Source organism: Zingiber officinale, chromosome 4A (assembly GCF_018446385.1).
Source record: "Zingiber officinale cultivar Zhangliang chromosome 4A, Zo_v1.1, whole genome shotgun sequence".
Taxonomy (NCBI): Eukaryota; Viridiplantae; Streptophyta; class Magnoliopsida; order Zingiberales; family Zingiberaceae; genus Zingiber; species Zingiber officinale.
This window is the reverse complement of record NC_055992.1, coordinates 158,977,548-159,003,461: the sequence shown is the minus strand read 5'-3', so window position 1 is coordinate 159,003,461 and position 25,914 is coordinate 158,977,548. Positions and strand designations below refer to the sequence as shown.

At 42.3% G+C, this 25,914-nt stretch overlaps 3 protein-coding genes across 4 annotated transcripts; all 3 read right to left on the bottom strand.

The window, feature by feature from the left end:
- Positions 1 to 15,170: 15,170 nt before the first annotated feature.
- On the bottom strand, positions 15,171 to 16,337 carry LOC121972980 (fucosyltransferase 2-like). The gene has a single exon (XM_042524585.1). It carries the CDS (start codon positions 16,335 to 16,337, stop codon positions 15,171 to 15,173), a length of 1,167 nt encoding a protein of 388 aa, XP_042380519.1.
- A 2,936-nt stretch (positions 16,338 to 19,273) lies between these two features.
- LOC121972979 (fucosyltransferase 2-like) lies at positions 19,274 to 20,440 on the bottom strand. The gene has a single exon (XM_042524584.1). It carries the CDS (start codon positions 20,438 to 20,440, stop codon positions 19,274 to 19,276), a length of 1,167 nt encoding a protein of 388 aa, XP_042380518.1.
- Positions 20,441 to 23,200: 2,760 nt separating this feature from the next.
- LOC121971916 (probable fucosyltransferase 8) lies at positions 23,201 to 25,663 on the bottom strand. 2 transcript variants are annotated; one of them, XM_042523436.1, is made up of 2 exons: positions 25,298 to 25,663; positions 23,201 to 24,798 (listed from the first exon to the last, which is right to left on the bottom strand). In XM_042523436.1, exons 1-2 carry the CDS (start codon positions 25,530 to 25,532, stop codon positions 23,384 to 23,386), a joined length of 1,650 nt encoding a protein of 549 aa, XP_042379370.1. In that variant the 5' UTR covers positions 25,533 to 25,663; the 3' UTR covers positions 23,201 to 23,383. The 2 variants fall into 2 exon arrangements, with proteins under 2 accessions (XP_042379370.1, XP_042379371.1); XM_042523437.1 differs by having other exon boundaries at positions 23,201 to 24,792.
- Positions 25,664 to 25,914: the final 251 nt, after the last annotated feature.

The window sequence follows — 25,914 nt, the reverse complement described above, 5'->3', positions numbered from 1 at the left end:
TCGATCTCTGACAGTGAGCCTATCACACACATAATCTTGTGACTTGCAGGAGGTTTCTCTTGCCAAGAATCCGATTCCCGACCTTCTTGGACTTCTCTTGCCTTGCATCTGGTCTTCTGACCTGCAAGACCTCTTTTTGCCAAGAATCCAGTCCTCGACCTTCTTGGTCTTCTCTTGCATCTGGTCTTCTGACCTGCAAGAAACTCCTCCTGCAAACTCACAATGCATGTTAGTTCCACCGTATTAACCTAAACTTAAATAAATGTCAACACATTGAAACTTCCAGGGCATGATTGCACCAACAATCTCCCCCTTTTTGATGTTTGACAATCTATTTAAGTTTAGGCTAATTTCCAATACAATGATAAATAATGATTGTAGCTTGCTGAAATAATAATTGCATAATTGCAGTAAGCTTGATTTTAATTTACTATGATAGGCATAAGCAATAAGCATAAACTTCAACATAGATCTCCCCCTTTGTCAAAAATCAAAAGCGAATAACTCCCCCTCAATAAGTGCCACAAGGCAAATATGATACATCCAAGGAATGCTCCCCCTAAAACACATATATCAACAGAACATAACAACACTGAAATGTAGAATCAAAAGGAGAGTGTAGCAAAAAAATATCATACATTCAAAATAAAATAGAGTTCACAAAAAGGACTCCAGAATAACCATCCATACAACAAATAAAAACATATCATATAGGAACATAAAACTCGATAAGCTCATCGCCAGGAGGAGGAGGATCAGGATCAGCAGCTGGAGCAGACGTAGTAGCCGGAGCAGGAACCGCCGCAGAGTCAGGATCAGGGGCATCCTCAGCAGGAGGAACAGAGGCGGGGGATGGACCAGACTGAGACAGGTGAACCGTCACCCATGAGCCCACTAAGTCCACCAGTGTATCCAGAGTCCGCTGCATCGAAGTCATAGTCGCCTGCATCGAAGTCTGCTGCTGGACCACAGTATCCAACGTGGTACGCAGGCTGGCTACCTCCAAGGTCAGCTCCTCAAGGCGAGTGGAAACCGTCTCCTCAAGAGTCGGAGAAGCTGGCCCGTGGAACTCCTCCTCAGCCTCATCCTCCGCAGGAGCCAAGGCCTGTGCATCCCCCCTTTGGCGAGCCCGGGGTCCCTCCCCAAAAGCACGGCCATCGATCCATCGAACTCCAGCTGGACCACCAATCAGACCCGACTTCTTGAAAGAGCGGGAAGAAATCCGCGAATAAGCCACTGTCATGTGCTCCAGCCGTCCCCGGGAGACATCAACCTTCTGGGACGCCAGCCAATCTGTGATAAGATGCCCGAAAGGCATATGTATCGTCTGCTGCACGGGCTGGGTGAAATGGATGATGCAATGAAAGATATTCAGAGTGATGTTGATGTCAAGGGAATGACGAATGGCGTAAAGAGCAAACATATGAGGCGGTCGTAGAATGGCTAGGGCACGAGAGGCAATGGGGAAAAGACAGTTGATGATCACTTTAAACAAAGCGGCATTTTCAGCCGATAACTCAAGAGAAGAAAACTTAGTGATATGAGCATCTGGCCCATCCGGACGAGGACGACCAAAGAAGAACTGATGCATGGAGTCAACGCTAATATGCTCAAAAGGTGGAGGCAGCTCATCGGGAAGATTCGGATAAAAGACAAAGTCATTGTTTGAGGGAAGACATTCGAGATAAGATTGAAGAATCTCATAAGAGAAGTCCAGGCTCCGTTTGGCAACACGAGTGCGATAATTTACACCATCTGAAGTGTGTAAATTATTATAGAATTCGGAGACAAGACCTATATTGATGTCCCTCTCACAAGTCAACAAAGAGTCAAGTTTATAATGCTTGAACCTATTATAGGTATCAAAACAAGAAGATCTATAATATTGCAAATTCACTGATCTAGGGGGAATAAGTTTGAAGGTGTTTTTGGTGAAAGATTGTTGCATTGCAGCATTTGGAAACCTAGGGTCAGTGGGAGGTTGAGGGCGTGAGGAAGGAACAGACGACCCTTCGCCCGATTCACGGACCTTTTGTTTCTTTCTGTGGGATAGAAAACAAATGCACGAGATGCCCAGGGTTGACAGTGAACGGGAAGGAATACAAAGTGCGTGAGAAAAGGACAGTGAATGGTTTGACAGTAATGCAAAGATTTAAGGGTAATGCAATAAGTGCAATGCATGAGGGATAATGCAATGCACAAAGACATACAAAAATACAGATTAGGTCAAGAATAGCAGCAAAAAGGAACAACAAGGAGTAGAGCAACGAGTTTTACCTAGGTTTAGGGTTTTGAGTCCGCATTTTGTGTGAGGACGCGGAGAAAAGGAAAGGAGCTGCCCAGTGTGTCGAGAGAGAACTGGAAGAGAAGTGGGATAGCTCCTCTTCGCTGGAGAAGCACGCCGGAGTGACGATCGAGACAGGCAGAGCCGTCGCCTGGAAAATCGCGTAGGGCAAAAGCCGCGTCGAGAGAGAAAGAGAAAAGGAAAAAGTAAGGGATCGATTCGGATCCACGGGTTTAAGACGGGTTTTAGGGCTTCGATCGATCGACCGATCGATTGAGAGTAATTGAATCGATCGGTCGATCGATTCACAAGGCTTCTGTGAAAATCGAACGAACGTCTGAATCGATCCATAGATCGATTCAGACGCCTTCTGTGGAAAACCGAAAAGGCGTCTCAATCGATCCATTGATCGATTGAGGTTCTCTGAATCGATCCATTGATCGATTTAGATGCCTTCTGTGAAAACCGACGAGCGTCTCAATCGATCCATTGATCGATCGAGGTACTCTGAATCGATCCATTGATCGATTCAGGTGCCTTCTGTGGCCAAGTGCGAGCCTCCCAATCGATTGACCAATCGATTGGGAAGCCTGATAGTTGTGCATGTCTGAAAAACTTTCAGAACCAAGATTTGGAAAAGCACAACTAATTGTACACTACTCCAACAATCACGAAATTTTGCATAGACACTATATATGTTCCATATTATCAAGGAAAAATAAAGTTTAATAAAAATAAACTCGTCTTAGTGAAAACTTACACAAAACCACAAATTATTGAAAACTTCAAAGATATGAGGAAGTTTGTATCTATCTTTTTCATAATAATCCCCATCCAATAACACACTTCAACCAATGTTTCAGAAGTGAGTTGTGACATGATCAATTGGAAATTTCCAATCATAATCGTAGGGCAACGGGCACATGATTTGTACACTTGCTTTCCCTATGATTGGACAAATGAATGTTTCATGTGAAAATCATTTTTCTTGGCCAACTTAATGCATCATAACAAGCATTATGACCAAGATAAATATTCCTAACCTCTCACCCCCATCTAAATCACACAAAGAAGATAACCCTATGTGTTTGTGAGAGGCAAAAAAAAAATTAAGGTGAAGAACCCAAAGGCTCTATCTATAAAGTGACCATGGAGGATTTGATTTAATCAATACAACACATTCCCAATTCTCTTCTAAGAAAGCTAAATTCAACTTCGGGAAGAGGTTTGGTGAAGATATCGGCTAAGTTAGATTTTGATCCAACATAATTTAAAATGATATCACCTCGAGTTACATGATCACGGATAAAATGATGCTTAACCTCTATGTGTTTCGTTCTTGAATGATGAACGGGATTTTTTGTTAAATTGATTGTACTCACATTATCACAAAGTACTTGAACATTGTTATAGGTAAGTTTATAGTCTTCTAGAGTATGAGTCATCCACAATAATTGCGATACACACTCTCCCATGGCAATATATTCCGCTTCGGTTGTGGAGAGAGCTACACAATGTTGTTTTCTACTTGACCAACTTACTAAAGAGGACCCTAGAAATTGACAACTACCACTAGTGCTTTTGCGATCCAACTTGCATCCGGCATAGTCGGAATCGGTATAGCCCACTAGGTCAAAAGTTTCGGTTCTAGGATACCAAAGACCAACATTTTGAGTCCCCTTGAGATAACGAAGAATTCGCTTAACGGCACTCAAATGTGACTCCTTGGCACAAGATTGATACCTAGCACATATACCTACGGTGAAAAGTATATCCGGTCTACTAGCCGTGAGATAGAGAAGACTTCCTATAGCACTACGATACACTTTGGAGTCAACTTCTTTCCCCTCAATGTCTTTATCCAACTTAGTATTTGTGGCCATGGGGGTAGATATTTCCTTTGCATTTTCCATTCCAAATTTCTTAAATAGCTCTTTGACATATTTGGATTGATGAATGTAAATGCCCTCTTTTGTTTGCTTAATTTGTAATCCTAGGAAAAATGTCAACTCACCAACCAAACTCATTTCGAATTCACTCTCCATGTGATTAATGAATTCATTTAAAAAATCTTTATTTGTGGAACCACAAATAATGTCATCTACATATACTTGGGCCACAAACAAATCATTACCATTATTTTTCAAGAATAAAGTAGGATCAATTTTGCCTCTATGAAACCCTTTTGATACTAGAAATGTTGACAATCGTTCATACCAAGCCCGAGGAGCTTGTTTTAGTCCATATAAGGCCTTTTTAAGTTTATATACATGGGTTGGACACTCCAAATTTTCAAATCTCGGTGGTTGCTCAACATATACTTCTTCCTTTATCACACCATTTAAAAATGCTGATTTTACATCCATTTGGTACAATTTGAAGCCCTTGTGGGCGGCAAAGGCCAGCATCATTCTAATTGACTCCAATCTTGCTACGGGTGCATAAGTTTCATCATAGTCCAACCCTTCTACTTGATTGAAACCCCTAGCGACCAATCTAGCTTTGTTTCTCACCACTATTCCTTTATCATCAAGTTTGTTCCTAAAAATCCATTTTGTATCAATAATTGATTTGTTGTTAGGCCTAGGAACTAAATCTCAAACTTGACTTCTCTCAAATTGAGATAATTCATCTTGCATTTCTAAAATCCAATCCGGATCAAACAAGGCATCATCAATGGTTTTTGGTTCTATTTGAGATATTAGGGCAACTTGACTTCCTTCATTTCTAAAGTAAGATCGAGTTCCCACTCCTTGAGTAATGTCTCCTACTACTTGATCTAAGGGATGATTTACATGAGTCCTAATAGGTCTTGAGTCTTGATTTGTTGTAATTTCGGGTTCAAGTGGCAAAGGTTCATTTTTCTCACCATCACTTTCTTGATTTTCTTCTCCTTGATGATTTACCTCATTTAGTGTTAGTTTCTCTAACTCGAATTGTAATCCTTCATTGTTTGTTCTTATAGCGTTTAAAGAGAGATTTTCTTCAAATACAACATTTAGTGATTCTTCAACTAGTTTTGATCTTTTGTTGTAAATTCGGTATGCCTTGCTATGACTTGAGTATCCTACAAGAATCCCCTCATCCGCCTTAGCGGAAAACTTTCCCAAGTGATCCTTGGTGTTTAGAATATAGACCTTACACCCAAATACTCTAAGATGCTTAATTGTAGGTTGTTTACCAAACCACAATTCATGAGGTATTTTTCCTAGAAACCTATGTATTAAAGTTCGATTTTGGACATAACAAGTCGTATTGATTGCTTCGGCCCATAGGAAACTATGTAGTGAATATTCATTTAACATGCTCCTAGCGGCCTCTTGTAACACCCTATTTTCCTCTCAACAACTCCATTTTGTTGAGGTGTTCTAGGGGTTGAAAACTCATGTTTGTAGCCTTTTTCCATACAAAAACTTGTGAATCTATCATTTTCAAACTCACCTCCATGATCACTTCTTATTTTGTTTATCTTATGAGCCTTTTCATTTTCTACTCTATTACAAAAAGCAATCAAGGTATCTAGAGTTTGATCCTTATGTTTCAAGAAAAACACCCATGTATATCTAGTGTAATCATCCACAATCACAAAGCAATATCTACTACCGTTTAAAGAAATATATTTGCTACTATCAAATAAATCCATGTGAATGAGCTCTAAAGCATTTGAAGTACTTACAACATTTTTACCTTTATGAGTAGCTTTGGTTTGCTTACCCATTTGACATGCATCACATATTTTGTCTTTTTGAAACTTCAACTTTGGCAATCCGTGCCCCAACTACTTCCATGAGAGATTTTTGATATTCTTCATGTTGGTCTGAGCGAGTCTCAGGTGCCAAAGACACGCCTCCACTTCTTCGGACATGAGACACTTAGCAAACACATTAGTAGCACCAAATAGTTCAACTTGATAAATATTTTCTTTTCTATGGCCTATGAGAACATTGGTGTTTAGTTCACTATATTTGACTAGGCATTGAGATGAGTTGAACTCAACTCTATACCCCGAGTCACATAGTTGACTAACACTCAAGAGATTAAAAGCCATGCCTTTTACTAGTAACACATTTTTTATTACAAATTTCTCGGAAATTCTAATATCTCCAATTCCTATAACTTTTAGCTCACCACTATTACCAAAAGAAACGGTACCTTTACTTTTGTGTCTAAATGATGAAAATTTTGATGAGTCCCCGTCATATGCTTAGAGCATCCACTATCTACGAACCATGTTGTTGGATGCTCCCCTTGCACATGCCTGTTTAAACACGATGAACCAAATGTTTTGGTACCCACACTTTGGGTCCGGTAGCATCAATAACAAATTGCTTGGGTACCCAAGCTTGAACAACCTTAACCCTTGAAGCATGGTTTCTACTAATTAGGGACATGAATTTAACTTCCTTATCTTGAGATTTGAAACCTAGTCCCGCTTTATTGTACACGCCTCTTTGAGCTCCTAGAATCATATCTAAGTATTTTGAGCTTGAAGTAAATTTTACTAGAGCACATCTAAGATCATCAACTTGTGATTTCAATGATACATTTTCTTTTTCAAGATCATCAACATCATTTTTGTCATTTTCATGAAGCATGCAACTTTCACATGGCACAATTTCATTTTTGAGTGATTTCAATTCACTTTGCAATCTTTTGACCTTCCCTTTTGATTTAGCTAGTGCATTGGTTAAGCATGCAATGGTGGCATACATCTTATCAAGCTTGGGAGAAATTACCTCATCATCACTAGAAGATGACTCACTTGAAGACTCCACATCTTCTTCATGACTATCTTCATCTTCACTATCTTCTACATGACTTAAGGCCATGAGAGCCATGTGCTTTGAGCTCTTCCTTTCATCTTCTTCCGATGAGCTTGATGATGAGTCATCCCATGTGGCTTTCAACGCCTTCTTCTTTTTCTTGATCTTTTCCTCTTGCTTCTTCAACTTTGGACACTCCGTTTTGTAGTGCCCCTTTTTCTTACATTCATAGCAAATTACATCAGTTTTATTCTTAGAATCCACACGAGATTTACCTTTTCTTTTCTCATCATTGAAGATTTTCTTAACATCCTTTTTGTCAAACTTCCTTGAATGTCTCATCATTCTTCGAACGAAGTTTGCCATTTCACTTGATGATAGCTCTTCATCACTATCACTATCACTATCTTGTTCGGATTCTGAAGATGACTCCTTCTTCTCCTTTTCTTTTCCTTGTGCTTCTTTTTGCTCTTTTCACCTGCAACCAATGCTATACCTTTCTCCTTATGGCTTGTGTTAGCTTGCTCATGCAATTCAAGTTCACAAAATAATTCATCCAATTTCACTATTGACAAATCCCTTGAAACCTTATAAGCATCCACCATGGATGACCATAAAGAGTTTCTTGGGAAAGATTTTAAAGCATACCTTATGAGATCTCGGTTCTCCACACTCTCTCCAACTGAATGAAGACCATTTAGGAGTTCCTTGAATCTCCCATGTAGTGAGCTTACCGTTTCTCCATCCTTCATGGTGAAGTTTTGAAGTTGATTTATCAACAAATCCCTCTTTGCAATTCTTGAATCCTTGGTGCCTTCATTTAGTTCAATAAGCTTATCCCACAAATCCTTGGCACTCTTAAAGGGTCCAACTTTGTTGAGTTGTTCCAAGCTTAATCCACATTGAAGAGTCACAATCGCCTTTGCATTTGCTTGAGCCTTCATTTTTTGTTCAACAGCCCACTTGGATGACTCAAGCATTTTTCCATTTTCAGTTGGCGCCATGAATCCCTCCGTGATTGAGAACCACATATCAATTTCGGTCATGAGATAGTGTTCCATGCGGCTCTTCCAATAAGCAAAATTGCTGCCTTCATAGAATGGTGGTCGTGAAGTACTATGTCCCTCCTTCATTGACATCTTGTAGCTCTTTAACTTGTGCTTTCTTGACGATGAATCCTCAAAAGTAAACCAATGCTCTGATACCACTTGTTAGGATCGGTTGAGCTAGAGGGGGGGGGGGGTGAATGGCTCACTTCTTTTTCTGATTAACTTTGTTTTGCACAGCGGAAATCTGAAGGCAATGCTAACACCGTTATTTACTTGGTATCCACCTCCTCAAGGAGGTGACTAATCCAAGGATCCACACCACTCACACTCTTTCACTATCGAAAACCCTCCTTCTCGGAATCACACTGAAGGTGGAGAAACCTTAACAGAAATACACCTCTCCCTTTTCTTCAAAATAAATATCACAAAAGCTACAAAGAAGAAGTAGAGAAGGATTACAAGATTTAACCAGCTTCTTCTTTGCAGGTGAGATTTCAGTACGTAGTAGAGAGGAGCTTGAACCCTTTTGCTTTGAATCTTTATCACTTGAGAGCTTTCAAAAGGCTTTGAGAGCAATGGAACAGTATAGTGTTTTCTTGTGTATGTTTTCCCGTTTCTTTCCGTGCTTTATACGTTGAGAAAACTAGCCGTTTCTCACGCCGCCGTCGCCGTGGATCGATTGAGGTCATATTCCAATCGATTCACAACTATCCGTTGGAAGCCATCGCGTCAAGATCAACGGTGCAGATTCTTTTATTTGACTTGGATCGATTGGGGCAGCGTTTGAATCGATTCAAACGCTTGCTCATGAATTTAGCAGCTACGTGAATCGATCGGCCGATCGATTCAATAACTTGAATCGATCGGCTGATCGATTCAGAGTGATTCTGTGCTTCGCACAGAATGTTCACGGATCGATCGGCCGATCGATTCAATCCTTGAATCGATCGGTGATCGATTCAGGATGATTCTGTGCTTCGCACAGAAAGTTCACGGATCGATCGGCCGATCGATTCAATGCCTTGCGCAGAACTTTACCAATCGATCAGCCAATCGATTGCCTTACCTTCAATCGATCGGCTGATCGATTCAGAGGCAATTTGCCGCACAGCCATGTCTGAATCGATTTTCCAGTCGATCTCTGACAGTGAGCCTATCACACACATAATCTTGTGACTTGAAGGAGGTTTCTCTTGCCAAGAATCCGGTTCCCGACGTTCTTGGACTTCTCTTACCTTGCATCTGGTCTTCTGACCTGCAAGACCTCTTTTTGCCAAGAATCCAGTCCTCGACCTTCTTGGTCTTCTCTTGCATCTGGTCTTCTGACCTGCAAGAAACTCCTCCTGCAAACTCACAATGCATGTTAGTTCCACCGTATTAACCTAAACTTAAATAAATGTCAACACATTGAAACTTCCAGGGCATGATTGCACCAACAGGAATCTCGTTAATCTATTCATGCGCGTCACTAATTAGATGACGAGGCATTTGGCTACCTTAAGAGAGTCATAGTTACTCCCGTCGTTTATCCGCGCTTGGTTGAATTTCTTCACTTTGACATTTAGAGCACTAGGCAGAAATTATATTGCGTGAGCATCCGCAAGGACCATCATAATGCTTTATTTTAATTAAACAGTCAGATTCCCCTTGGCTGTACCAGTTCTGAGTTGACTGTTCGCAAATAACACAGTGGCAAAAGGGATCACAAATTTCCTATAGATACTTCGCAAGATGTTAGAATAGGGACTGAGATTGGACTCGGCTGATCACTCCGACGCTTAAGTTAGTAACGGGCTATAGAAAAGTAAAAGTTGTGAAATAGTAAAAGAGTTTATATAACTATATGTACCTCCCTGTGCCCGCGAGAGCGGGCGACTTTATATAGGGTTGCAGATGTGCCCTTACATTACCCATGTGTTTGCCCATGTCTTTCGGGAGAAACGACTACATTGCCCATGACTTTCGAGAGAAACGACTACGTTACCAACATTCTTCAGGAAAAATGATACAACAAAGCTACATAAGATGTAGGTCTCAACTACGAGTGACTGAGTTGAAGGAATCTGGTGAACCAAGTCAAAGAGGTCTATTGACCGGGTAGGAGGAGTTAGATGACCGAGCTGAAGGAGTCGGGTGACCACTTTGGCCTCCATGTTCTGCTTAACTTTTGACCAAGACCTTTGATTAAGCCACATCACATATGAGTTCCCATATTCATCACATCACAAGTGTCTCCCCTCTCCAAGTCTAGTTGAAAGAGGCCTAATTCGCACTAACTAGTCTGTTAAATATTTATGTTAGACTCCCATTCGGGATTTAGGGCTGACGTGGACAACTTTACCACTGTACCAATGTATGCTTCGAGAATCTACAAGTCATGCACCATTAATGTGAGCGATACGCATGCTGATGTATCCAAGTAATGATGGACGCGTCCTGTCTTATAATTAATGTTGACTAGTCGAGGGGCTGCTATGTGTCATGGCCATGCTAGGAGATTAGTGTGAGACGACGGTTGAGATTTCATGAATTCGGGTGTGTGATCCAACGATTCAACGTGATAGCCCTCCTTTTCGTCTCCCAGTTCCAACGGCTGGAATTTCGAGCCCTAACTATATTAGAGCTACCAACGAAAAAATGTCGCCACATTCTTTGTCTTCGTCGTCTTCACGCTTCGACCATCCCTCTCTCTCTTCGACAATTTGCAACGTAAGACTTTGTCTCTTGTTTTATTTTCACGTTTTTGTCATGTCGCTTTCCATCTCCTTTGCCTCTAAGCTTATCCATGATCCTCACTGAGATCGACAACCACAAGTACAAATTGTATCATCTAAACACGAATATCACCACTTGAAATTCCTCATGTGAATCCTCATGTATAGTTCTGCACACAGCTGACTCAACTTTATACGCTACTAGTACTCTCCAAACTCAGTAGTAAGTCGACTCAAAACTTACTAATAAAACAATTTGATACCAACGGCCTTGTCTTCACAGTGTCTCAAATATGGAACCACGGAGCCGAGGTCCAGTTCCCTTCTCGACTTGCACTCAAACGAGGGAGGGAAGTGGAAGCAGGGCTCCATCGTCGAGGATTGCAGGCAAAGGTTCTCATCATCGGGCCTCACGAGCAACCACGGTCGAATTCCACCCAGCCCTTGCGTTATATACCCAAACGTAGAATACTGACTCGTAATCAACGAGTCGCTCAAGCTCAAGAGATAAATCTCCTCCAGAGCCTTCACGTTGTGATCCAACTTCTCTGTGAATTGTTTCTCTTCATGGCTCGGCTGATAGATGCCGATCACCTCTCCTGGCGCTGTCGCATTCCTATAGTACGTGTCCCTTATCCTCTCGAAGTACTCACTCTTCAAACTAGTCACGAGGACAGCTTTCGGTTTGACTCGGATGGTGTCCGAAAGAGCAGCGACGTCTTTCGTATCGAGACTGGGCAGCAAGTTCTTTGAGATCGCGCAGTTCATTATATAACTCGAGTGCTTGTCGAGATCGACTTCTGCAAATGTCCAGATCTGGACGCCCAATATTTCTTCTGCATTTGCTAGGTATGCTTGGTAGCACCTTGTTACGTAGCCCCAAACCGCGTTGGATGGATGGAAGAGATACCTTCCCAGGAGATGAAACACGGTCGTCCTCTCAGGGAAAAGAAAGCCGAGCTCCTGCTCGAACATCGGTATGAGAAACAAAGCTCGGACGAAATACTGGTTCGACCTCAGCAATAACCATGGGAACTGTCGAAGCAGCAGTTGACCATCTTCGCAGTAGAACATTCTGTCGTAGTCATTGTTGTTATGTACGAGGTGAAGGTACAGATAAGCTGGCAGCAGAATCGAAGCATTGGTGATGTTCATGTCATTACTGAGATCTTATCTCTGAGCAAATTCCCATATCGATTTGGATCTTTATCGAAGATCGAGGTCACATGTGTGATAGGGAAATCAGATGGAAGAAGCCAAGTGGTGTTGGGGAACGGCTCGCAGAAGAGGCCGTTCATATAGTCAGGGAAGAAGAGCAGTAGGACTTTGTCGTTGAGGAGAACGTAGAGGAAAGCAGAGGATATGCTGATCATCTTGTTGCCCAAGCCATGCTGTGGCAACCACACCATGTAGTTGCACTCCGTCGGGCCACCGCCGTTGCGGTTGGAGTTTAATTGCCTGATGCTCTCGCGGTAGAGCTCGGTGTTTGGGCCGCATTTTCTATGGAGAGCTTCGTAGCTTCGTAGCTTCTCACTTAACAAACATTAACAATCAATTCAAAAAAAATAACTATGCCAAAGAGGGCTGCTGCCGAAATCTGATGAAGAGGACGTGTTACTCAGATTCGTCGGAATGCGAAGAGGGAGCTGATGTCGAAGAAGGTGCTGACCGGAACAGGTGGTATGCTCTCCTCTTCTTAACCTGAAGAGAAGAGGTGACTGTGAAAAAGTGGACTGCCGACCTCGAGATGAAGATGGAGAAGAGAGGAGTGGCAGCGTGCCGGTGTCGTCTGAAGCAGCGTGTGGAGAAGCTCGAGGCATCGAGTGTCTTCCGAGAAAAAGATGGAGAAGATGGGGAGAAGGTTGGGTTATGGATGGCTGGCCGCAGGCGATGGATGAGCAGAGGTGGCTGCCAATCGTTGGTGAAGGAGGAAGAAGAAGTGGCGGCGTGCGTGGGTACTGTCCGCGCGAGAAGCGTCGGGGGAGCAGAAAAACCAGAGAAGAAGATGTGCTTCGTGAGTTTTATATCCCAAATCCGATTCGACGACCCTGATCAATCCAGATCTTGATGAACCGCTATAATTAATCATATCTGAATCCTTTATTTAATTTGCTTCAGATTTGATCAAATGATCTATATTATTCCAGATCTGGATCAAGGGTTCATATTGATTCAGCTCTAGATTTCCTATCTTTGACCTCCAAATCAAGCCAAATTCAATCAAACTCAATCCTAGTCCATGACTCTTCTTTAATTCCCTACACAATTATGAAATAATGTCAAAATTTTTGGAAAATTTATAATTAAGCCCAAAATATATTTATACTCATAAAACATGATATTAATACGGAATTAAACCTACGAAGGATAAAAAATGACAAATACAAAAGCCAATATAATGCGTCAAAATACTTGTTATCAACCGGCACTACGTCGGTCGGACGCCCAGGTCTTAGTCCCCCCCCCCCCCCCAACTTCTCCTGGGCACATCTCTAAGTCTACTCCTGGCCAGCTCTACCCCGGTCGAACCCCTAGGGCACAGTCCCCTCATTTCTCATGGGTAAGACTCTCAGTGTACTACCGCCCGACTCCACTTCAATCGGACTATTGTCAGAAAATAACAATGTCAGGAAATCACAACTACTTGTCTGAGAATAACGACTATTCATCAGGGAATATTCCAATGCGCTACCACATACATGAAGCGAAATCTTTCTCTACCTAATGGAGTCTGTCATACATCATCTATCACCTGATATGCCCTGACACCTGACATTCTCTGATGTCTCATAATTGCGGAGATTATGAGAGACAATATAAAAAGGAAGGTCCTCTCCATTGGTCAGGTACGCACGCTCGCACACATCTACTCTAGTACTACTGTTGATCTTCTTCCTGCACTTTTCGCTTTGTACTACAACTGATTTTAGCATCGAAGGGTCTACACAAGGGACCTCTTCCCTGGTTCTCACTCTAACGCTCCCGTGCACTCTGCCTATGGTGTGCGCAAGTCCATGGTACCATCTTCGATCGTCTTTCCTTGCTCTACCAGAAGGTGAAAAACCTACAACGCTCGTGGAGGCCCTAGATCTAGGTCCTCTCTTTGTCAACATCCTCATCCTCGTCCCCGAATCCACCATCTGACTCAGCTTCCAAACGAGGGATCAGCGAGCTTGCTAAAAGGATCGGTCAATTGAAGAAATATCAACGGTATCACTTGGTATTTTTACTTTTAAAGCTAGCATTGCTATTACGTAACTGTAACGGTAGAAAGAGTGATTTTAGTAATAAAAACAATTAAAACCTCACTTCATAATAGGTTAAGAGACAATATAATAAATAATTGTTTGATACCATATATTAAGGGAGATGTGTTTGATACCAGGGGTCAAGCACAAAGGTCATAGTGCCCTATCGAAGCGCTTTTTCCTTACATGTGCAATGCTAGACTCTTGACGGTTTGTTTTCTGGTTGTCTTACGAAAAGCTTCGGCAAATCTCTGGTCTTTCATCTTTCTGATACATTTCCTACTGTTAATAGAGAGACCGCAGCTTATAATTCAGATTCAAAGGGACAAAGTTAATGTTTAGCTTTCTGTAGCTTTGTTTGACTTGATCATGATAATCGAGAGAAACTTCTGCTTGTGCAAGAGATCTGTTTCTGCTAGTTTGTCTATGAAATATTATGTTAGGTTTTGTGACTTAGTCTGTAATGCATTTGCATGTTGATGTAGCAGTAAATTTCATTAAATAAAACAATATCTGAAACTGTAGTTTGGTATAGTTAAATTTTATACATCATATAGACACAAATCCAAAGCACTCACAAATATGTATAATTTTCAAAATTAATATTCTTTTGAAAAATAATGATATTATTGCATCGTTTTTAAATATTTTACATGATTATACATATACAACGGTAAATTGCTTCTTTTTCTATAAGAATCTAGTCTCCAATTCAACAAATTAACAAATAATTTTTTTTAATAGGTAGTTGACATAGTACTTTGAGATTTATCCCAATAATTAATAGAAAATTTTTATGAGATCAAATTCATCATCTCAAAAATTAGTTAGAGTAAATTACATATCCAGCCGATTAACATTCAAAATATTTATTCATATTAAAATTCAAATTTTAATCTTTTGATTTATTCTATTAAATACTTTATCAATACATCAGGCCTTTAATCCTCACTGAGATCAACAACCCCAAGTACAAATTGTATCATCTAAACACGAGTATCACCACTTGAAATTCCTCATGTGAATCCTCATGTATAGTTCTGCACATAGCTGACTCAACTTTATACGCTACTAGTACTCTCCAAACTCAGTAGTAAGTTGACTCAAAACTTCTAATAAAACAATTTGATACCACCGGCCTTGTCTTCACAGTGTCTCAAATATGGAACCACAGAGCCGAGGTCCAATTCCCTTCTCGACTTGCACTCAAACGAGGGAGGGAAGTGGAAGCAGGGTTCCATTGTCGAGGATTGCAGGCAAAGGTTCTCATCATCGGGCCTCACGAGCAACCACGGTCGAATTCCACCCAGCCCTTGCGCTACATACCCAAACGTAGAATACTGACTCATAATCAACGAGTCGCTCAAGCTCAAGAGATAAATCTCCGCCAGAGCCTTCACGTTGTGATCCAACTTCTCTGTGAATTGTTTCTCTTCATGGCTTGGCTGATAGACGCCGATCACCTCTCCTGTCGCCGTCGCATTCCTATAGTACGTGTCCCTTATCCTCTCGAAGTACTCACTCTTCAAACTGGTCACGAGGACAGCTTTCGGTTTGACTCGGATGGTGTCCGAAAGAGCAGCGACGTCTTTCGTATCGAGACTGGGCAGCAAGTTCTTTGAGATCGCGCAGTTCATTATATAACTCGAGTGCTTGTCGAGATCGACTTCTGCAAATGTCCTGATCTGGACGCCCAATATTTCTTCTGCATTTGCTAGGTATGCTTGGTAGTACCTTGTTACGTAGCCCCAAACCGCGTTGGATGGATGGAAGAGATACCTTCCCAGGAGATGAAACACGGTCGTCCTCTCAGGAAAGAGCAAGCCGAGCTCTTGCTCGAACATCGGTATGAGAAACAAAGCTGGGATGAAATACTGGTTCGACCTCAGCAATAACCATGGGAACTGTTGAAGCAGCAGCTGACCATCTTCGCAGTAGAACATTCTGTCGTAGTCATTGTTGTTATGTACGAGGTGAAGGTACAGATAAGCTAGCAGCGGAATCGAAGCATTGGTGATGTTCATGTCATTACTGAGGATCTTATCTCTGAGCAAATTCCCATATCGATTTGGATCTTTATCGAAGATTGAGGTCACATGCGTGATAGGGAAATCAGATGGTAGAAGCCAAGTGGTGTTGGGGAACGACTCGTAGAAGAGGTCGTTCATGTAGTCAGGGAAGAAGAGCAGTAGGACTTTGTCTTTGAGGAGAGAGTAGAGGAAAGCAGAGGTTATGCTGATCATCTTGTTGCCCAAGCCATGATGTGGCAACCACACCATGTAGTTGCACTCCGTCGGGCCACCGCCGCTGCGGTTGGAGTTTAACTGCCTGATGCTCTCGCGGTATAGCTCGGTGTTTGGGCCGCATTTTCTGTGGAGAGCTTCGTAGCTTCTCACTTAACAAACATTAACAATCAATTCAAACAAAATAACTATGCCAAAGAGGGCTGCTGCCGAAATCTGATGAAGAGGACGTGTTACTCAGATTCGTCGGAATGCGAAGAGGGAGCTGATGTCGAAGAAGGTGCTGTCCGGAACAGGTGGTATGCTCTCCTCTTCTTAACCCGAAGAGAAGAGGTGACTGTGAAAAGGTGGACCGCCGACCTCGAGATGAAGATGGAGAAGAAAGGAGTGGCAGCGTGCCGGTGTCGTCTGAAGCAGCGTGTGGAGAAGCTCGAGGCATCGAGTGTCTTCCGTGAAAAAGACGGAGAAGATGGGGAGAAGGTTGGGTTATGGATGGCTGGCCGCCGGCGATGGATGAGCAGAGGTGGCTGCCGGCCGTTGGTGAAGGAGGAAGAAGAAGTGGCGGCGTGCGTGGGCACTGTCCGCGCGAGAAGCGTCGGGGGAGCAGAAAAACCAGAGAAAAAGATGTGCTTCGTGAGTTTTATATCCCAAATCCGATTCGACGACCCTGATCAATCTAGATCTTGATGAACCGCTATAATTAATCATATCTGAATCCTTTATTTAATTTGCTTCAGATTTGATCCAACGATCTTTATTATTCCAGATCTGGATCAAGGGTTCATATTGATTCAGCTCTAGATTTCCTTTCTTTGACCTCCAAATCAAGCCAAATTCAATCCAACTCAATCCTAGTCCATGGCCCTTCTTTAATTCCATACACAATTGTGAAATAATGTCAAAATTTTAGGAAAATTTATAATTAAGCCCAATATATTTATACTCATAAAACATGATATTAATACGGAATTAAACATACGAAGGATAAAAAATGACAAATACAAAAGCCAATATAATGCGTCAAAATACTTGTTATCAACCGGCTCTACGTCGGTCGGACGCCCAAGTCTTAGTCCCCCCCCCAACTTCTCCTGGGCACATCTCTAAGTCTACTCCTGGCCAGCTCTACCCCGGTCGAACCCCTAGGGCATAGTCCCCTCATTTCTCATGGGTAAGACTCTCAGTTACTACCGCCCGACTCCACTTCAATCAGACTATTGTCAGAAAATAACAATGTCAGGAAATCACAACTACTTGTCAGAGAATAACGACTATTCATCAGGGAGTATTCCAATGTGCTACCACATGCATGATGCGAAATCTTTCTCTACCTAATGGAGTCTGTCATACATCATCTATCACCTGATATGCCCTGACACCTGACATTTTCTGATGTCTCATAATTGCGGAGATTATGAGAGACAATATAAAAAGGAAGGTCCTCTCCGTTGGTCAGGTACGCACGCTCGCACACATCTACTCTAGTACTACTGTTGATCTTCTTCCTCCACTTTTCGCTTTGTACTACTCCTGATTTTAGCATCGAAGGGTCTACACAAGGGAACCTCTTCCCTGGTTCTCACTCTAACGCTCCCGTGCACTCTGCCTATGGTGTGCGCAAGTCCATGGTACCATCTTCGATCGTCTTTCCTTGCTCTACCAGAAGGTGAAAAACCTACAACGCTCGTGGAGGCCCTAGATCTAGGTCTTCTCTTTGTCAACATCCTCATCCTCGTCCCCGAATCCCACCATCTGACTCAGCTTCCAAACGAGGGATCAGCGAGCTTGCTAAAAGGATCGGTCAATTGAAGAAATATCAATGATATCACTTGGTATTTTTACTTTTAAAGCTAGCATTGCTATTACGTAACTGTAACGGTAGAAAGAGTGATTTTAGTAATAAAAACAATTAAAACCTCACTTCATAATAGGTTAAGAGACAATATAATAAATAATTGTTTGATACCATATATTAAGGGAGATGTGTTTGATACCAGTGGTCAAGCACAAAGGTCTTAGTGCCCTATGGAAGGGCTTTTTCCTTACATGTGCAAGGCTAGGCTCTTGACGGTTTGTTTTCTGGTTGTCTTACGAAAAGCTTCGGCAAATCTCTGGTCTTTCATCTTTCTGATACATTTCCTACTGTTAATAGAGAGACTGCAGCTTATAATTCAGATTCAAAGGGACAAAGTTCATGTTTAGCTTTCTGTAGCTTTGTTTGACATGATCATGATAATAGAGAAATACTTGTGCTTGAGCAAGAGATCTGTTTCTGCTAGTTTGTCTATGAAATATTATCTTAGGTTTTGTGATTGAGTCTGCAATGCATTTGCATGTTGATGTAGCGGTAAAATTCATTAAATAAAACAATATCTGAAACTGTGATTTGGTATAGTTAAATATTATACATCATATAGACACAAATCCAAAGCACCCACGAATATGTATAATTTTCAAAAATAATCTTCTTTTGAAAAATAATGATATTACTGCATCGTGTTTAAATATTTTACGTGATTATGCATATACAACGGTAAATTGCTTATTTTTCTATAAGAATCTAGTCTCCAATTCAACAAATTAACAAATATTTTTTTTAATACATAGTTGACATAGTACTTTGTGATTTACCTCAATAATTAATAGAAGATTTTTATGAGATCGAATTCATCATCTCAAAAATTAGTTAGCGTAAATTACATATCCAGCCGATTAACATTCAAAATATTTATTCATATTAAAATTCAAATTTTAATCTTTTAACTTATTATATTAAATACTTTATCAATACATCATGCCTCTAATCCTCACTAAGATCGACAACCACAAGTACAAATTGTATCATCTATACACGAATATCACCACTTGAAATTCCTCATGTGAATCCTCATGTATAGTTCTGCACACAGCTGACTCAACTTTATACGCTACCAGTACTCTCCAAACTCAGAAGTAAGTCGACTCAAAACTTTCTAATAAAACAATTTGATACCACCGGCCTCGTCTTCACAGTGTCTCAAATATGGAACCACGGAGCCGAGGTCCAGTTCCCTTCTCGACTTGCACTCAAACGAGGGAGGGAAGTGGAAGCAGGGTTCCATCGTCGAGGATTGCAGGCAAAGGTTCTCATCATCGGGCCTCACGAGCAACCACGGTCGAATTCCACCCAGCCCTTGCGCTACATACCCAAACGTAGAATACTGACTCGTAATCAATGAGTCGCTCAAGCTCAAGAGATAAATCTCCGCCAGAGCCTTCACGTTGTGATCCAACTTCTCTGTGAATTGTTTCTCTTCATGGCTCGGCTGATAGATGTCGAACACCTCTCCTGTCGCCATCGCATTCCTATAGTACATGTCCCTTATTCTCTCGAAGTACTCACTCTTCAAACTGGTCACGAGGACAGCTTTCGGTTTGACTCGGATGGTGTCCGAAAGAGCAGCGGCGTCTTTCGTATCGAGACTGGGCAGCAAGTTCTTTGAGATCGCGCAGTTCATTTTATAACTCGAGTGCTTGTCGAGATCGACTTCTGCAAATGTCCAGATCTGGACGCCCAATATTTCTTCTGCATTTGCTAGGTATGCTTGGTAGCACCTTGTTACGTAGCCCCAAACCGCGTTGGAAGGATGGAAGAGATACCTTCCCAGGAGATGAAACACGGTCGTCCTCTCAGGGAAGAGCAAGCCGAGCTCCTGCTCGAACATCGGTATGAGAAACAAAGCTGGGACAAAATACTGGTTTGACCTCAGCAATAACCATGGGAACTGTCGAAGCAGCAGCTGACCATCTTCGCAGTAGAACATTCTGTCGTAGTCATTGTTGTTATGTACGAGGTGAAGGTACAGATAAGCTAGCAGCGGAATCGAAGCATTGGTGATGTTCATGTCATTACTGAGGATCTTATCTCTGAGCAAATTCCCATATCGATTTGGATCTTTATCGAAGATCGAGGTCACATGCGTGATAGGGAAACCAGATGGTAGAAGCCAAGTGGTGTTGGGGAACGGCTCACAGAAGAGGTCGTTCATGTAGTCAGGGAAGAAGAGCAGTAGGACTTTGTCATTGAGGAGAGCGTAGAGGAAAGCAGAGGTTATGCTGATCATCTTGTTGCCCAAGCCATGTTGTGGCAACCACACCATGTAGTTGCACTCCCTCGGGCCACCGCCGCTGCGGTTGGAGTTTAACTGCCTGATGCTTTCGCGGTAGAGCTTGGTGTTTGGGCCGCATTTTCTGTGGAGAGCTTCGTAGCTTCTCACTTAACAAACATTAACAATCAATTCAAACAAAATAACTATGCCAAAGAGGGCTGCTGCTGAAATCTGATGAAGAGGACGTGTTACTCAGATTCGTCGGAATGCGAAGAGGGAGCTGATGTCGAAGAAGGTGCTGTCCGGAACAGGTGGTATGCTCTCCTCTTCTTAACCCGAAGAGAAGAGGTGACTGTGAAAAGGTGGACCGCCGACCTCGAGATGAAGATGGAGAAGAGAGGAGTGGCAGCGTGTCGGTGTCGTCTAAAGCAGCGTGTGGAGAAGCTCGAGGCATCGAGTGTCTTCCATGAAAAAGATGGAGAAGATGGGGAGAAGGTTGGGTTATGGATGGCTGGCCGCCGGCGATGGATGAGCAGAGGTGGCTGCCGGCCGTTGGTGAAGGAGGAAGAAGAAGTGGCGGCGTGCGTGGGTACTGTCCGCGCGAGAAGCGTTGGGGGGAGCTGAAAAACCAGAGAAGAAGATGTGCTTCGTGAGTTTTATATCCCAAATCCGATTCGACAACCCTGATCAATCCAGATCTTGATGAACCGCTATAATTAATCATATCTGAATCCTTTATTTAATTTGCTTCAGATTTAATCCAATGATCTATATTATTCCAGATCTGGTTCAAGGGTTCATATTGATTCAGCTCTAGATTTCCTATCTTTGACCTCCAAATCAAGCCAAATTCAATCCAACTCAATCCTAGTCCATGACTCTTCTTTAATTCCCTACACAATTGTGAAATAATGTCAAATTTTTAGGAAAATTTATAATTAAGCCCAAAATATATTTATACTCATAAAACATGATATTAATACGGAATTAAACATACGAAGGATAAAAAATGACAAATACAAAAGCCAATATAATGCGTCAAAATACTTGTTATCAACCGGCTCTACGTCGGTCGGACGCCCAGGTCTTAGTCCCCCCCCCCCCCAACTTCTCCTGGGCACATCTCTAAGTCTACTCCTGGCCAGCTTTACCCCGGTCGAACCCCTAGGGCACAGTCCCCTCATTTCTCATGGGTAAGACTCTCAGTGTACTACCGCCCAGCTCCACTTCAATCGGACTATTGTCAAAAAATAACAATGTCAGGAAATCACAACTACTTATCAGAGAATAACGACTATTCATCAGGGAATATTCCAATGTGCTACCACATGCATGAAGCGAAATCTTTCTCTACCTAATGGAGTCTGCCATACATCATCTATCACCTGATATGTCCTGACACCTGACATTCTCTGATGTCTCATAATTGCAGAGATTATGAGAGACAATATAAAAAGGAAGGTCCTCTCCGTTGGTCAGGTACGCACGCTCGCACACATCTGCTCTAGTACTACTGTTGATCTTCTTCCTGCGCTTTTCGCTTTGTACTACTCTTGATTTTAGCATCGAAGGGTCTACACAAGGGACCTCTTCCCTGGTTCTCACTCTAACGCTCCCGTGCACTCTGCCTATGGTGTGCGCAAGTCCATGGTACCATCTTCGATCGTCTTTCCTTGCTCTACCAGAAGGTGAAAAACCTACAACGCTCGTGGAGGCCCTAGATCTAGGTCCTCTCTTTGTCAACATCCTCATCCTCGTCCCCGAATCCCACCATCTGACTCAGCTTCCAAACGAGGGATCAGCGTGCTTGCTAAAAGGATCGGTCAATTGAAGAAATATCAACGATATCACTTGGTATTTTTACTTTTAAAACTAGCATTGCAATTACGTAACTGTAACTGTAGAAAGAGTGATTTTAGTAATAAAAACAATTAAAACCTCACTTCATAATAGGTTAAGAGACAATATGATAAATAATTGATTGATACCATATATTAAGGGAGATGTGTTTGATACCAGTGGTCAAGCACAAAGGTCATAGTGCCCTATGGAAGCGCTTTTTCCTTACATGTGCAATGCTAGGCTCTTGACGGTTTGTTTTATGGTTGTCTTACGAAAAGCTTCGGCAAATCTCTGGTCTTTCATCTTTCTGATACATTTCCTACTGTTAATAGAGAGACCGCAGCTTATAATTCAGATTCAAAGGGACAAAGTTCATGTTTAGCTTTCTGTAGCTTTGTTTGACTTGATCATGATAATCGAGAGACACTTGCGCTTGAGCAAGAGATCTGTTTCTACTAGTTTGTCTATGAAATATTATGTTAGGTTTTGTGACTTAGTCTGCAATGCATTTGCATGTTGATGTAGCAGTAAATTTCATTAAATAAAACAATATCTGAAACTGTGGTTTGGTATAGTTAAATTTTATACAACATATAGACACAAATCCAAAGCACTCACAAATATGTATAATTTTCAAAAATAATATTCTTTTGAAAAATAATGATATTACTGCATCGTGTTTAAATATTTTACATGATTATGCATATACAGCGGTAAATTGCTTCTTTTTCTATAAGAATCTAGTCTCCAATTCAACAAATTAACAAATAATTTTTTTTAATAGGTAGCTGACATAGTACTTTGTGATTTATCTCAATAATTAATAGAAAATTTTTATGAGATCAAATTCATCATCTCAAAAATTAGTTAGAGTAAATTACATATCCAGCCGATTAACATTCAAAATATTTATTCATATTAAAATTCAAATTTTAATCTTTTGATTTATTCTATTAAATACTTTATCAATACATCAGGCCTTTAATCCTCACTGAGATCGACAACCCCAAGTACAAATTGTATCATCTAAACACGAGTATCACCACTTGAAATTCCTCATGTGAATCCTCATGTATAGTTCTGCACACAGCTGACTCAACTTTATACGCTACCAGTACTCTCCAAACTCAGTAGTAAGTTGACTCAAAACTTCTAATAAAACAATTTGATACCACCGGCCTTGTCTTCACAGTGTCTCAAATATGGAACCACGGAGCCGAGGTCCAATTCCCTTCTCGACTTGCACTCAAACGAGGGAGGGAAGTGGAAGCAGGGTTCCATCGTCGAGGATTGCAAGCAAAGGTTCTCATCATCGGGCCTCACGAGCAACCACGGTCGAATTCCACCCAGCCCTTGCGCTACATACCCAAACGTAGAATACTGACTCGTAATCAACGAGTCGCTCAAGCTCAAGAGATAAATCTCCGCCAGAGCCTTCACGTTGTGATCCAACTTCTCTGTGAATTGTTTCTCTTCATGGCTCGGCTGATAGACGCCGATCACCTCTCCTGTCGCCGTCGCATTCCTATAGTACGTGTCCCTTATCCTCTCGAAGTACTCACTCTTCAAACTGGTCACGAGGACAGCTTTCGGTTTGACTCGGATGGTGTCCGAAAGAACAGCGGCGTCTTTCGTATCGAGACTGGGCAGCAAGTTCTTTGAGATCGCGCAGTTCATTATATAACTCGAGTGCTTGTCAAGATCGACTTCTGCAAATGTCCTGATCTGGACGCCCAATATTTCTTCTGCATTTGCTAGGTATGCTTGGTAGTACCTTGTTACGTAGCCCCAAACCGCGTTGGATGGATGGAAGAGATACCTTCCCAGGAGATGAAACACGGTCGTCCTCTCAGGAAAGAGCAAGCCGAGCTCCTGCTCGAACATCGGTATGAGAAACAAAGCTGGGACGAAATACTGGTTCGACCTCAGCAATAACCATGGGAACTGTCGAAGCAGTAGCTGACCATCTTCGCAGTAGAACATTCTGTTGTAGTCATTGTTGTTATGTACGAGGTGAAGGTACAGATAAGCTGGCAGCGGAATCGAAGCATTGGTGATGTTCATGTCATTACTGAGGATCTTATCTCTGAGCAAATTCCCATATCGATTTGGATCTTTATCGAAGATCGAGGTCACATGCATGATAGGGAAATCAGATGGTAGAAGCCAAGTGGTGTTGGGGAACGGCTCGCAGAAGAGGCCGTTCATGTAGTCAGGGAAGAAGAGCAGTAGGACTTTGTCGTTGAGGAGAGCGTAGAGGAAAGCAGAGGTTATGCTGATCATCCTGTTGCCCAAGCCATGCTGTGGCAACCACACCACGTAGTTGCACTCCGTCGGGCCACCGCCGCTGCGGTTGGAGTTCAACTGCCTGATGCTCTCGCGGTAGAGCTCGGTGTTCGGGCCGCATTTTCTGTGGAGAGCTTCGTAGCTTCGTAGCTTCTCTGAGAGATACGGAGAAGGGGTGTGGTTCAGAGGTTTCAACAATTTTGCAGACTCGAATCGGCTTCTGCAAGAGGCTTCATCAAATGCAAGGGAGAGCAGGCCGCCGAGGGATTCGTCCACTGAACCTTGAGCACAATTCGCAATTGTAAGAACTAAAAAGTGGTGAATCGATCACAAAGTTCACACGATATCTTCTTCAGCAAAAAAGCTAAGTTTCAGAAAACCACCACCAAGATTTTGATTTTTATCAAAAGCATATGATCTAAAAGACTGGGTTCAAGCCTAATATTGGATTCAGGCTACGAGCGTCTGTTAGAGCTCGGATCAACAAGATACAGAGAGACACGTCTTCTATTTCCCTGGAAAATGATCCAGTAGAGACAGGGGATCCGTGATCAATAGAACAGGGAAACACTCGCCGCTCGAGTTCCAGGAAACGAATGAGGACGACGAAGTGACGAAACCCTAATGGATTCCACAAAAAAGTTGATCCGATGACACAGATGAGAATGTAAAGTAGCGCTATCTTCCATTTCCGGCTTATCTCCCCAAATAGTGTTTCACTATTTGGGGCATCGGAATGGAGAAGTCAAAGAAGAGATGGATCTTAGATAAAGGATTCACCTTTTTGTTCCGCTTCTGGCGGTGGCGCGAGGAACCGATCAAGAAACGAAACGCGATGGACTCCCGAGAGCACAGTGAGAAGCAGGACGAGGGCGAATAAAGCAAACACAGGCAGCGGCTTTGCCCCTCCGAACCAATTGCTCGCCTTCCATCCGTCCCTTCCTTCCTTCTTGGCCTCCGACGGCGGATGCGGCTGCCGGGGAGGCGGCGCTTCCGTCTGATTCGCCATCTCCATCGCGCCGCCCGATTGCCAAAACCAAATAGAAATCCTCCACGGAATCAATACGCGTTCGGCTCGCTGAAATCGGGAAAAATTGGAATGCGGATCCTTGCAATCCCTTCTCGGTTTGCCTCACTCGATCCAAACCATCTTCTGTTATGGCGGAAACCATGATGCCATTTAAGGCAGACGGAGTATGGTAGGGAAACTTCCATTTCTCATTTCCCCACCTGAACTTTTACCTTTATTCAAAATGTCCTCAGGTTTTCGCCATTAAATTATTATCTCGTCCAGAGATAGAGTTAATTACGAATTTTTAATTAGTAAAAATGTAAAATAGAAGAAGGGAAAATTTGACTGCACTTCCCATCGTAACTTCGTCTTTTGCCTGCAGAAC